Source organism: Aedes albopictus, chromosome 2 (genome assembly GCF_035046485.1).
Source record: "Aedes albopictus strain Foshan chromosome 2, AalbF5, whole genome shotgun sequence".
NCBI lineage: Eukaryota > Metazoa > Arthropoda > Insecta > Diptera > Culicidae > Aedes > Aedes albopictus.
Genome location: NC_085137.1, coordinates 304,580,406 through 304,593,902, shown reverse-complemented (window position 1 = coordinate 304,593,902; position 13,497 = coordinate 304,580,406). Strand labels below are relative to the sequence as shown.

General features: G+C 43.4%; 2 protein-coding genes across 4 annotated transcripts in view; one reads left to right on the top strand and one right to left on the bottom strand.

Moving 5' to 3' along the window:
• Positions 1-13,497, top strand: part of LOC109424254 (dendritic arbor reduction protein 1) — a 430,722-nt gene that overhangs the window by 414,303 nt on the left and 2,922 nt on the right. The gene's annotated exons all lie outside the window — the stretch shown is intronic.
• Positions 856-13,497, bottom strand: part of LOC134288187 (uncharacterized) — a 504,266-nt gene continuing 491,624 nt past the window's right edge. The window contains exon 2 of the mRNA XM_062852183.1: positions 856-3,289. Within this exon, the coding sequence (XP_062708167.1) occupies positions 3,225-3,289 (65 nt within the window). The 3' untranslated portion in view covers positions 856-3,224. The remainder of the gene's footprint in view (positions 3,290-13,497) is intronic.

Genomic DNA, 13,497 nt, shown 5'->3' with positions numbered 1-13,497 from the left:
AGCGGCGACGATCTCTCACCCGGCCGCTCGACGTGATTGAAATAAGTTAAATACCATCATTCCTCCGATGCCTTCATGCGCATGTCACCAACTAAAGCAAAACCCTTAATGGCAGCCACGTTGCGTTGTTGTTGTAGCAACAACAGGTGAGAAAAGAACTTTTTTCTTCTTGAATGGTTATCGCTCATTAGTATCAAAAGTGCACGCGGACTGAGGCATTAATGACGGTGCGGTGGTGGTTTCACGCTCTCGGTTGAATCTTGAACTATTATAGCCCACAATGGAGCTATACGAATGTGCCTCAGGGATTCGATGCAAGGCGAGCGAAATCGGACAAAAAACAACGAAACTTGAGCCTTTTGCACTATGTAGCAAATAGTAATCAGCCCAGTAAAATAGCAACATCTCACTCAGCGCTCGGAATGAGATCGATGGTTGGATGGGGATGCAATCGGATAGGCAGGTTCGGTAGTTTTGCTTTGAGCCCAGTCATTCCCGGCACGACTGGACGATTAAGTTAATCGTGTTAAGTTAAGTGGTAAACGGCTCTGTGGCAGATGATATGACTGTTTGCGATGCGGTGGCGATGCAGCAGCCGACAGCCGCTCGGAATGAATGCTTTATTAGAAGAATCGTTCAATAAATTGTTGAAAGCGTCGGAATTGCCGTGCCAGCCGGGAAATGTTGGCAAATATTTGCCGGCTGTCAGCTACGGTCGCTGCTGACTGATTGATCTGAGACAGTGGGTACCTAGATGTGGCGATGAGGTCATGAATATCAAAAAGGATTTGTTTATGTATCTTCTTACACTAGGCTTGCTTCTGAAACCGGTGTTCTGATAATAATCAGCTGGGTTATTCTAGATCAGCCTAACTACTATTGACTTCAGAAGTTCAGATGTACACTTGTTAAATAACCATTTCCGCTTCACGGAATCGCATTTCTTGGGAAGCTGACCAAATTGATCACAGCGACGCGTTGCACTGCAACGACGGACGATGTGCAAAACTGCATAAGGTTTCGGATGAACTATCCAGTTCATTCGAATCTCGCCGGGGACTGCGACAAGGTGTCGAACTCTCATGCCTACTCTTCTACATCGCACTGGAAGTTGTAATGCGATGAGCCGGGATACACATCCGGAGTACGATTTTCACGAGATCCGATCAATTGGTTTGATGCAAGAACACCGGACAACAACCCTGCAAAGTTAGTGTTCGCTAATGATCCGGTAGGCACAAACAGGCATGGAGCGCAGAGAGCAGGTGGAGCGTGATCTGGCGAGCATTGAACAACCCCGAACCAAGTATTGCAGCGAACTATTGTTGATTTGGGTTTTTTACCCCATTCTCGGCACAAAGGGTAAACAAAAACCTAAATTCACCACGAACGACCGTTTTCGTCCACTTCTTCCATCTGATCAGATATCTTATTGCGTGAACTTGTTGTTAACAGTGATTGTTGTGAAGATTTTCTGCCGAAAAGTTTATTTTCAACGATTTTACTGCACCTAATCCAGCGCCGGTTCCCGGCACCAGTGCCGAAGTTCCAGCGAAATCAAATGAGAAGTAGTTGTTTTAACCACTTGTGCAACTTTAGAGTGAACGTGTAGCTCAAGAGATGACTACTTACGGAAGTGCGTTTGGAAAATAGGTATACGGCAAGTGATATTTCGATTTGTTTTGCTGTGGGGTGCCGGGGATTGGTGCGGGTGCCCAAGTAGTTCGAAACCCTATGTGTTATCTTAAATGGGATGTTGATCAAGTCAATTGTGGTCAAGTGTGTAGTTTTTCAAACTATCCTAATGTGTTCATTCCATTTATTTAGTTAACATCAAATTCATGATAATACTGAATCAACAATTTGCCGCCATAATACTCGATTTGCAGCTGCAGCTCTCCAACGTCGGTCACGCCCAACACTCGCCAGATCACGCTCCACCTGGTCCGCCCATCGTGCTCTCTGCGCTCCACGCCTTCTTGTGCCAACCGGATCAGTTGCAAACACCAGCTTTGCAGGGTTGTTGTCCGGCATTCTTGCAACATGCCCTGCCCACCATATCCTTCCGGCTTTGGCCACCTTCTGGATGCTGGGTTCGCCGTAAAGTGCAGCGAGCTCGTAGTTCATCCTTCTCCGCCACAAACCGTTCTCCTGCATGCCGCCAAAGATCGTCTTTAGCACCCGTCGCTTGAAAACTCCGAGATCTTGCAGGTCCTCCTCGAGCATCGTCCATGTCTCTTGCCCGTAGAGAACCACCGGTCTTATTAACGTCTTGTACATGGTACATTTAGGGCGGGGGTGAATCTTTTTTGACCACAGTTTCAACTGGAGCCCATAGTAGGCACGACTTCCACTGATGATGTGCCTTCGTATTTCACGGCTCACGTTATTGTCAGCCGTTAGCAAGGAACCGAGGTAGACGAATTCTTCTACCACCTCGAAAGTATCCCCGTCTATCGTAACATTGCTGACAAGGCTTGTCCTGTCTCGCTCAGTCCCACCTACCAGCATGTACTTTGTCTTGGCCACATTCACCACCAGTCCGACCTTTGCTGCTTCGCGTTTCAGGCGGGTGTACAGTTCTGCCACCGTTCCAAATGTTCTAGCAATAATATCCATGCCATCCGCAAAACAGACAAATTGGCCGGATTTCGTGAAGATCGTACCCCGGCTGTTGAGCCCGGCTCGTCGCATAACACCTTCCAGGGCGATGTTGAATAGTAGGCAGGAAAGTCCATCACCTTGTCGTAGTCCCCGTCGAGATTCGAATGAACTGGATAGTTCACCCGAAATCCTTACGCTGTTCTGCACACCGTCCATCGTTGCTCTTATAAGTCTGGTAAGCTTCCCGGAAAAGCTGTTCTCGTCCATAATTTTCCATATCTCTGTGCGGTCGATACTGTCGTATGCCGCTTTGAAGTCGATGAACAGGTGGTGCGTTGGGACCTGGTATTCACGGCATTTCTGGAGGATTTGCCGTACGGTGAAGATCTGGTCCGTTGTCGACCGGCCGTCGATGAAACCGGCTTGGTGACTTCCCACGAACTCATTTACTTTAGGTGAAAGACGACGGAAGATGATCTGGGATAGCACTTTGTAGGCGGCATTCAAAATGGTGATCGCTCGAAAGTTCTCACACATTAACTTGTCGCCTTTCTTGTGGATGGGACAGATTATCCCTTCCTTCCACTCCTTCGGTAGCTGTTCGGTTTCCCAGATGTTGACTACCGACTGGTGCAGACAGGTGGCCAACTTTTCCGGGTCCATCTTGATGAGTTCTGCTGCGATACTGTCCTTACCAGCCGCTTTGTTGTTTTTGAGCTGGTAGCTGGTCCTTTTCAGGACGCTATGTGAACCCATTGGGGTACGCTTTTGCGAGTATGACGATCCTATTCCCTTACCTGTCCTTTCCCATGTCCTATCCTGTTTCCTTCCCTTCTCCGTCAGGTAAATGATGAATAGGCTCGTGTTCATGGCGATGGCACAAATTTCCCGAATGGAGGAGAACGTGCCTCTAGAGCCGACCTAGTGATACCTGATACCTGATACCTGAGCTGGTGGATGGCATCCTTAACTTCCCTTCAGCGTGGGAGTTGGTTCGTTCCCGTCCTCTGCTGCACCAATAAAGTCATTTCTTCCGCTCCCTTGGTCCTCCTTGCCTACGTTCTCTTCGCCAATCAGGTGCTCGTCGAAGTGCTGCTTCCACCTTTCGATCACCTCACATCCGTCCGTCAAGAGGCCTCCGTCTTTATCCCTGCATATTTCGGCTCGCGGCACGAAGCCGTTGCGGGATGCGTTGAGCTTCTGGTAGAACTTATACGTGTTTCTTGTGAACGGCACAGCAGTTCCATTTCCTCACACTCCGCTTCTTCCAGGCGGCGCTTTTTCTCCCGGAATAGACGGGTCTGCTGCTTCCGCTTCTGTCTGTATCGCTCCACATTCTGTCGGGTTCCATGCTGCAGCATTACCGCCCGCGCTGCATCCTTCTCCTCCAGAACCGCTCTGCACTCCTCGTCGAACCAATCGTTTCGTCGACTCCGTTCTAGGTACCCGATAGTGCTCTCGGCTGCGCTGTTGATGACTGCTTTCACTGTACTTCAGCAGTCCTCTAGAGGGGCCACACGAGCACACCACGCTGCCTCGAGATTCTGCGCGTATGTGGTGGTGACATCCGGTTGCTTCAGTCGCTCTAGATCGTACTGGGGCGGCCGCCGGTACCGTACATTGTTAATAACGGAGAGTTTTAGGCACAGTTTAACCATCACCAGGTAGTGATCAGAGTCGATATTAGCGCCACGATAGGTCCTGACGTCGATAATGTCGGAGAAGTGCCGTCCATCAATCAGAACGTGGTCGATTTGCGATTCCGTTTGTTGTGGTGATCTCCAGGTGTAACGATACGGGAGGCTGTGCTGGAAGAAGGTGCTACGAATGGCCATGTTCTTGGAGGCGGTGAAATCGATGAGGCGTAGGCCATTTTCGTTCGTCAGCTAGTGGGCGCTGAACTTTCCAATCGTCAGTCTGAATTCCTCCTCCTGGCCTACCTGAGCGTTCAGATCCCCTATGATGATCTTGACGTCGTGGTTTGGGCAGCGCTCGTACTCGCGTTTGAGCTGCGCGTAAAATGCGTCCTTGTCATCATCAGTGCTTCCGGAGTGAGGGCTGTGCACGTTTATTATGCTAATGTTGAAGAATCGGCCCTTGATCCTCAACCTGCACATTCTTTCATCGATCGGCCACCAACCGATCACGCGCCTCTGCATGTCGCCCATCACTATAAAGCTGTTCCCAGCTCACATGTGTTGCCGCAACTCTGGGAGATGGTATGATTACCTCTAAACGTTTGCACCATAGATCCTGTCCAACACACCTCCTGCAGCGCTACGATTCCGAACCCGCGGTCCTTCAGTATATCGGCGAGTATGCGGGTGCTCCCGATGAAGTTGAGAGATCTACGTACCGAGCTTCCAATCGCAAGTCCCTTTTCGTCGCTGTGGTCGTCGCCATTGGTATCGGTTCCCATTCTTCTCTTGTTGATTTTCCGGTGCTAGTCTTTTTACGGCTGGCTCGCAGGGCCTGACACCAACCCACTAACCCAGGGAGCTGGGCTTACCTTCTCGTAAGCTACGGGTTCTGCATTGGCATTTCTTCCAACTACAGTGCTAAATAGCTAGGCTCAAGCGCCAGTCTTCGCCGGGGGTGGTGTTTTTAATGGGCGCCCAGGAGATAATATTTTACCTGAGCTTCCACCCCTATCCTAATGTATATGTAGCTCTTTACATTTATAGTTGCTACAATTGTTGTATTGCTATAAACTGTTACATTATGTTACCAATACAAATCAGCCATAGCCATATTTTTTAATAACGCTTAAAAAAGAGTAGATAGAAACAGTTAAAGACAATATTTTCGACATTTGAACTCAAAAATTCAATATTATCGCAGTCTAACTTCGCACACGACTTTGCAGCAGCTTGCGTATACAAGTTCGCTTGAGTTCATGATAAGTCGTCTGTTGCACAGCAGTTAAACAAAATAAGTTTGAATAGTATGAATTGTAGGTAGGAAATAATAATTCAGTGGATTTTCAAACAATCACAGAAATCGAAACATCAATGAGAAACCTAATAATAAGTGGACACTCTATCACAAACAATCATGATGAAATTTTACGCAACACCTCAGCGAATGTCATTCTATTCGTAATTCTACACCATCTAGACTTGTAAAAGGAATTTTACGAAGTCGATTTAAAACTGCGTTATGCAAATTATGCTGCGATTTAGAGCACGCTAACTATTGCCTAATAGAGGAATAAAGTCATCCGCCGCCTCGCGAAACAAATTATTTAATCGCAGGAATGATCTCTATCTAGCAATGACCACCATTCACCCTCAGGCTTCCCCCGTCGTCATCGGCTTTCCTCTTCACGGTATGGAAACGATCCTTGAATGCCAATCGTAAAAAGACGGTCACCATCAGCAGTAAACGAAAACCGGAGAATCAGATTGCGTTCCTACCTAAGCAGCTACGCTGGACTGGACCTGAACCTGCAAAGCGCCGTCGCCGCCGCCACCGCCGTTCGGTTGAGTTGAGGCGCGATTTCAACATGCAAACAGGACAGGCCACGGTCGCCATCGCCGAGAATTGCATCATCACACTCCACACTCTGATCCCTTCCTCACCCCCTGTGCAAGCATCCCATCCCATCCTGTTGCGGTTCGGACTCCAGAGGGGCAGCACGCCATTATTTAGCGTGAAAATCGACTCCTCGCGCCAAGAATTCCTGCCGCGGCAGCCGAGCTAGACAAATCTCGATCCTATAAATCAAATTTCCCATTGAGTTTCACTCTCCCTAGCACAGCCTCTCGTAGGGGTAGTCAACAGTCATCGACGGCGACGACAACGACAACGAACGACGATGGACGCGGGCCGGGTTGACTATATGGCAATTACGCAGTGTTGTGGCCGGTGGTGGCGAGTCATAACGTTCGGACCTCAAGAACATGAGTCAAGCGGTTCGCCGCATCTCTCGTGGGCATTCGTGGGGTTTGGATTGGATGGTCGCACCGCCACCGCCTCCGTCGCCGTCGTCGCAGTAGTGTTCTTCTCAGCCTGCAAAGGAAACTATGCGCCCCAGATTCCATGGTCAAACATGCTGATCGATGACAAGAACTCTCGTGCGCGAGGTCCGGACTACAACAAGTGACTCCCAAACTGCAGAATAGGTGTTTCATTGTGGAGTGACCTAGACAACAAGTGGCAAGTCAGAAAACTACACACTACAAAAGTTCACCGCAACAAGAAACAGCACTAAAGAGAAAATGTAATTGCTGCATAGTAAGAGACATGGATCAGAACGGCATGCGGAGGTTTTATGCAACTAAATATGATACGTGCCGAAGACTACGTGAGTTCATGTGCAACGATCGGGAAGGAAATTCGATGACAGATAAAACAATGCAATATGGTGGCGACCAGGCGGAAAAAAGCACTTCGAAGATTTGTTGAATGGTAACAAAGAAGGAGTACCAAAGGAATAGTATTGACATAGTTGATGCCGATCAGGCAGTGGGACCGCCAACAGGCGCGTTCATTCTATATAAAACGCTGATTCTTTCGGTGCACCTTAAAGGAGCAGACTGAAAAGCTGTTGAATTTTTTGCGCGTAAATTTCTGCGAACAATTCTCGGTGAGAATGTTTTTCAAGATCCACAAATTGAGAAGCCCTGGCTCGTACCCGGAGCGCGAGTCGTTCATAATATGCCTACTACCTGTTCACTGTGCTCAGTGTCCAGTCGTCGGCAGCAACAAGATGGTCGGGGGTAGATCGAATGATGACAGACTCCTCCATTCAACAACGAGCTTCTATTCTATGCAACAAGATTAATAATTTCCAATAATAGTATTGATGAAATAATTGATTAATTATTTGTCCCGAGTGTGGTTGACGCAGTTGCCTCATAGCTGGAAGCTGCTGTTACAGATTTAATTCAATTTGAGACCGCTGCGCTGGTTAGACCCATGAATGATGCTAGATGGTGCCCACCGATGGCCGTGAACGCGGTGGCGGGTCCATACGGATCGAATAGATCAACTGATGGCGCTTTGACATCAAACTGTCCCAAGCTCAAAGCGGTTCCATTTACTTCCAATCATCGATCGTCGCGCGGAGGAAAAAGAAATAAATTACACCTCTATTCAAAGATGGCGTAAACATGAGGGCTCTGAAATCAAACGGCCACCGAAGTTGGGTTTTCGATGATTTTCCTCACCCTGTCGAATCAACCAACCATTCGAAGGCAATTAAAATGAGTCACAACAAAGTAAAAACGGTACCTCAGAAATGGTTATAATCTGGCGTGGCAGAACCTCCCTTCGCTCGCTCGCTAGCTGCCCAGAGCTGGTCCAAATTAGTGGACTGCCAGCTCGCGAACTTCATAAATCATTACACCTCGATGCCGCGAGGGAGAGTTGTCACAGTTGCTACGGTCAGCCGGGTAGGTATCGGATCGGTACTACACGGGCCAGGAAAAGAATTATTGCCAGTCAAACATTGGTAACGACAAAAAGGTCGGGTCAAATATTATGTTGGAACATGATGTGGAGTGTGCTTATAGTGGCGGCACTGTTATATGTCTATCGACGGGTGCTGCTGGGTCGTTGTGCTCACTGCCGTCATCAGTGAATAAGCAGGAATCGGTTATTAGAACTGCAAGCTGTATGTCAATTTAATAATGGAGCGTGTCGGGTCGGTAAAACATGCCTTTGACGGAGTTTTTATTTTCAGACTGAATTTGCCAAGTTCATGGCTATCAGCTGTCCACTTCTGCTTCCAACATGTTTAGTTGATAATTGTTTTCCCACAAAAAATTTAAAAAAATCATTATTGGCTGCATTTATGATGTTCATATAACTGTTTTGAAAATCTTCACTTCCATCTTTGTCAAGTATTACATTCTTTATCTTAAAGCTAGATGTTCCCGATATAGTTATTTCGGATAGTTGGGCTCGTTCAGAAGTTGGACGTATAGATGATAACTTCTTTTCCCGATCAGCTTTGGTAGGTACATATGTACAGTCGGTAGCAATTGCTTTAATTGTCTAAGAATAACACTACGAACCGCCTGTGCTGGTAGCAAGAGTTCACTAAACAGGTGATCACTAATTAATGGTGTAATACGGCTATATGCTTACCGTGCCAAGCAACCCGAGCAGAAGGGAATAACAACAGCATAAGGAGCTGTGTTATTTGGGTAAAATAACTGAATAATAGAATCGACGATTTTTATGTTATTAACATAACATATTATGTTATAAACTTGTCTGTCATAAGCGGCAAAATAACAAATATCATAACAAAAAATTGTTCTTGGAAAACCACTTTAATAACTTGTTTTGTTAGTTTCAATAACAACTTGATAACAGTGAATTTGGAAAATATTTCAATAACAAATTTAGATAGTAATATGTTATTATTAATAATCGGAAAGCAAAATTTGTAACTAAATAAGTTATGATACTTATTAAATAAAGTTATTCACTTTTTCTCACAAGCCCACCAATAACATGAGTAACAATACTTTAAATGATCGAAAAATACTATATTCATATTCAGAATCAGAATGAATTAATCATTTTAAAAAAATATAAAAAACTTTCAGAAATTTCTCAGAGTTCTTTCACGAAATCATTCACAGATTTTCATAGACTCCTCTAGAAATTCCTCCTGAATTATGAACAGAATCCCTTCAAGGATTTCTTCAGAATTTCCCGTGCTTATTTGTCCCGAATTTCATCTCAAGATGTCTCTGAAATTATCTTTGAGAATTTATTCCGGGGTTTTTTTTCTGAAGGAGTTTTTCAAAAGATTTTGCCAACAATTCTAGTAATTGCTTAAAAGAATTACTTTTGGAATTTCTAAAAAGATTGCGCCAGGAGATCTTTTGAAGACTTGTCCAGAGTATTGAAGGGTTTCTCCAGAACTTCGAAGTGTTTTTTCCGAATATTATTTAAGGAATTTTCAAAGGATTCGTTCAGAAATTTCCGTCCTAACTGTATACAAAAATGGAACAAAACAAAAGGACAGGTAATTATTAACGAATTGTTGCTTTGATTTCAAAACTTGTTACTGTTGTGCTATTGTTGATAAGTTGATCAATAGTACAACAATAACAAAACTTGTAGTTCAACAAAATATGTTATTGAAATGTACCTGAGTAAATGTATGTCAATTGCTAAATTATAACAAAATTAGGTTGTCCAACAAAATTTGTTATTGAAAAGCTATGTCTTGATAATTAAATAATAACAAAACAATATATAAAAACAGGTTATGTGATTTCGTAGTTATTAATTTGATATTCTCCTCTGCTCGGGAATGAATGGTTAGGAGATTATTACCCCTCCTAAACCCTCCATAAACAAAGCCTGTGGAGAATCAGGGCGTTAATACTCCATTACTGCGAACTCACCGAACCAATAGTGCATTGAACCTTGTGTTTCTCCGAGAAAGGGCGAGGTTATTAAAATATACGTTATCACCTCAAATGGTTTTGCTTTGATACCGATTTGGTTGAGGGTAAGGTGGAGTAAGATGCCAGTTCTCAAACTCAATGAAAAATCGTCTCATTTATTAGGCATTCAAAGTGGTAACAGCAACTAAATAATAGGGTGTTTGACCCCATTCCCGGCACTACATGTAAACAAAATTGTTCAATACCTAAATTCACAACAAAACGACCGTTTTCGTCCGCTTCTTCCATCTGAATCAGATACCTTATTGCGTGAACTTGTTGTTAACAGTGATTGTTGTGGAAATTTTATGCCGGAAAGTTGATTTTGGACGAGTTTACTGTACCTAGTCCAGTACCAATTTCCGGCACCAGTGCCGAACTTCCAGCAAAATCAAATGGGGAATCACTCCGGCACCCATCTTTGTGCTGCCGAAGTGCATTCGTCTGCGCATAATATTTGTTTTGAGCACTTGTGCGGCTTCAAAGTGAACGTGTAGCTCATTGACTGTGGATCCCGTTGCGGAAATGTTGCAGGAGACGATTACCTACGGAAGAGCGTTTGGAAAATATGCGGCAAGTGATATTTTAATTTGTTTTGCTGTGAAGTGCCGGGAATTGACGCGGGTGCCCAAGTAGTTCGAAACCCTATGTCAATATAAGGGTCGTGAGTTCAAATCATATAGGTATATGTTAAATGTTAAGTTCATTAAAAAATCATTAAACAATATGTGCTTGATACTTCAGTAGAAATATTCACGAAACTAATGTATTTTCATCGATTTTTAGCTATTTCAAAAGTTGGTTTGATAAATTGGAGTAGTGTAAAAAGGCCACACGCTATGTCCAAAGGGCATTTAGAATGTACCTCAAATATTATTCCCTAGGATCGTAGTTTTGGACTTCAAGTAGAATCTGTGCGGTTAAAAATATTTCATCTTGGATTTTTTGATATTTTTGATTTTTTTTCCTATTTTCCCATACAAATATCGAAATAGGTCATTTAAAGACCAATTTCATCCCATATAAAAATGTATGAGAGAAAAACCCAAGATGGATAATTTTAAACCACACATTTTCTGACTCTAGAGGTCCAAAAATATGGTTCTAGCGAATAAATTTTGAGGTAGGGTCTTGTACCATTTGGGCAGGTATACCTATTTTGGGCCCTTGCTGCTATAACTAAGTCAATTTACAACCGATTGATTTGATTTTTTGTACTGAGTTGAGCACGCACAGTATCTAACTCTGTACAAAAATTCAAATCAATCAGTTTTAAATTGACTTAGTTATAGCGGCAAGTGCCCAAAATAGGTACACCTGCCCAAATGGTACAAGACCCTACATTCACTTTTCATAACACTTCCCTTTGGACATAGCGTGGGCCATCTGTCATAGGATAATATGAAACTCAATGGTGACATTTAAAAATGACATCCTTCGCTTTTAAAGCATTTCAGACACCCTTTCCCCCTTCTGTTCTGCACCATTTTACAGACCCCCTCCCGTTAAACGATGGTCATCATATTGGATAGCGTGGACATCAATAACCATGCGCCTCTATGTGTTTCTAAATCTTCTTGGAAGAACATGACTTATTATAATATCACCAGAAAACCTCAATTTCAAGCGAGAAAAACCTGAACTTGCATATTTTCATTGCGAAATTAAAAGATTTCCCGTGGATTTGCCTGCCTGGCTTCTAGAAGGATGTTTTATGCAAACATATATTGACACCATTCACATATAGGGGAACGGAACTCATCTTCAGCATAGTGCTCCCATTTTCATCCTATCGAATACAAAGCTAATAAGTGCAATTTGTTTTTAATATTTGTATTTTATGTTAGGAGTGAACATGAATGATAACAAAAAGAACAGAAAGAATGATGCATAAATCGTCGTCGCTAGGTTCATAGGCTGAAGAAGGGTGCTCATATCCTAGTAATGATCAAATTACATTTAGAAATGATTTTATTAGTTTTAACCCACCATTACATTTTGGACTATGTTCCCCTATCATTGATGCTTATTTTATTTGTGCTGTGATGGCAGAGGGTACATCTCTGTCTAGTTTGGTTAGTGTCTATGACTAGGATACCTCAGATCAAGTTTCAGTGTAAAAAAGAACGACTACAGTTTGTATCTTTGCTGATACTATGCAAATATGCAAAATAAATATGTTAATATGCAAAACAATGCAGCCCTAGTGGCTCTATTTCGGAAAAAAATCTTTTTCGTAGGGTAACTTTTGTATGGGCTACCATGTGAATTTTGCATTGAAGTGCACGTTTGCTCAGCCCCGGCACTTTCGTCAGTTGCTCTTTCCCCCTGAGAGCAGCTAACACTGACCCTTTTCTGAGCTCATGGCTCAAATGGACCCGGATACTTGGACATCGGTGAACGGCAACTCATAATGGACCCCCAATCGGACAGGCAAAAGGAACAACCAACAGCTACACATCAACATCCTCGTACTCATCATTCTACCGTGAAAGAGTGTGGAAAGTGAAAGTAACGAAATGGCAACTAGGTCGATATGGTATTGTGGATTTACCGGTTATTTGTATTCTACCGGTTGCTTGAGTAGCCGTTACAAAGTAGCCGTTTTCATATAAAAATCAACTTGATTGTCAAAAAATGAATGTCGCTGAATAGCTAGTGGCAACGAGGTATGGCGCATACAATGAAAATGTTTAAAAACATTTTTAAGTTACTCTTTTCATAAAACGGCTACTTTAGAGGCCATACTGAAGCGACCGGTAGAATACAAGTAGCCGGTAAATCCACAATAGAATCAGAATAGAATACATTTAGGCGCTGTTCAAAGTGTAAGTACAGCTTCCAATTGGAATCGCTCACGCAGTGCCCTAGTGGACAAAAGAGCTGTAAATTAGGTTAAGTGATTGAAGAATAAAAAAACTTTGGTATGAGTGTGGAACTCTTATCTGGTCAAGCTCAGGAAACGATGTAGAAGATGTTGTAACAGACGTCTTTCAGTTGAATCGCAGGCTTTCGGTTTTGTTGTAAGCTTAATAGAAAGTTCTTCGGTCTTCTAAACGATCTGTCTGGAAAAATGTGAACAGATATTTCCAGATTGAGCAAATCTATCCAAAATATCTTCGGATAAAGCCATCTTTTGTATAATTATGAATTTCTAGCTTCCGCTCCGGTTATTGCAGCAATCGAATCGATTAAGTGAGTAATTAAAAGGTACCTTGAGTGTATCTTATATGGTACATTTAGTTTAGTAAATTTTATGTTAATATTTTTCATCCCAGTTTCATCTGGAACCTTTTGAAAAACTGAATAACACGGCATGTAAAGCCCACCTAAGCGCTGAAGAGAATATCGTTGGCCGTGTTGCAGCTCCTAACTGTATCTTGTTGATGGAGTTGTCTAATAAACAAAATCGATAATTTATGTCTAAAACACTCAAACACATAGTTCTAATCAGCATCCTAAGTAACTTTTAACCGTAAAA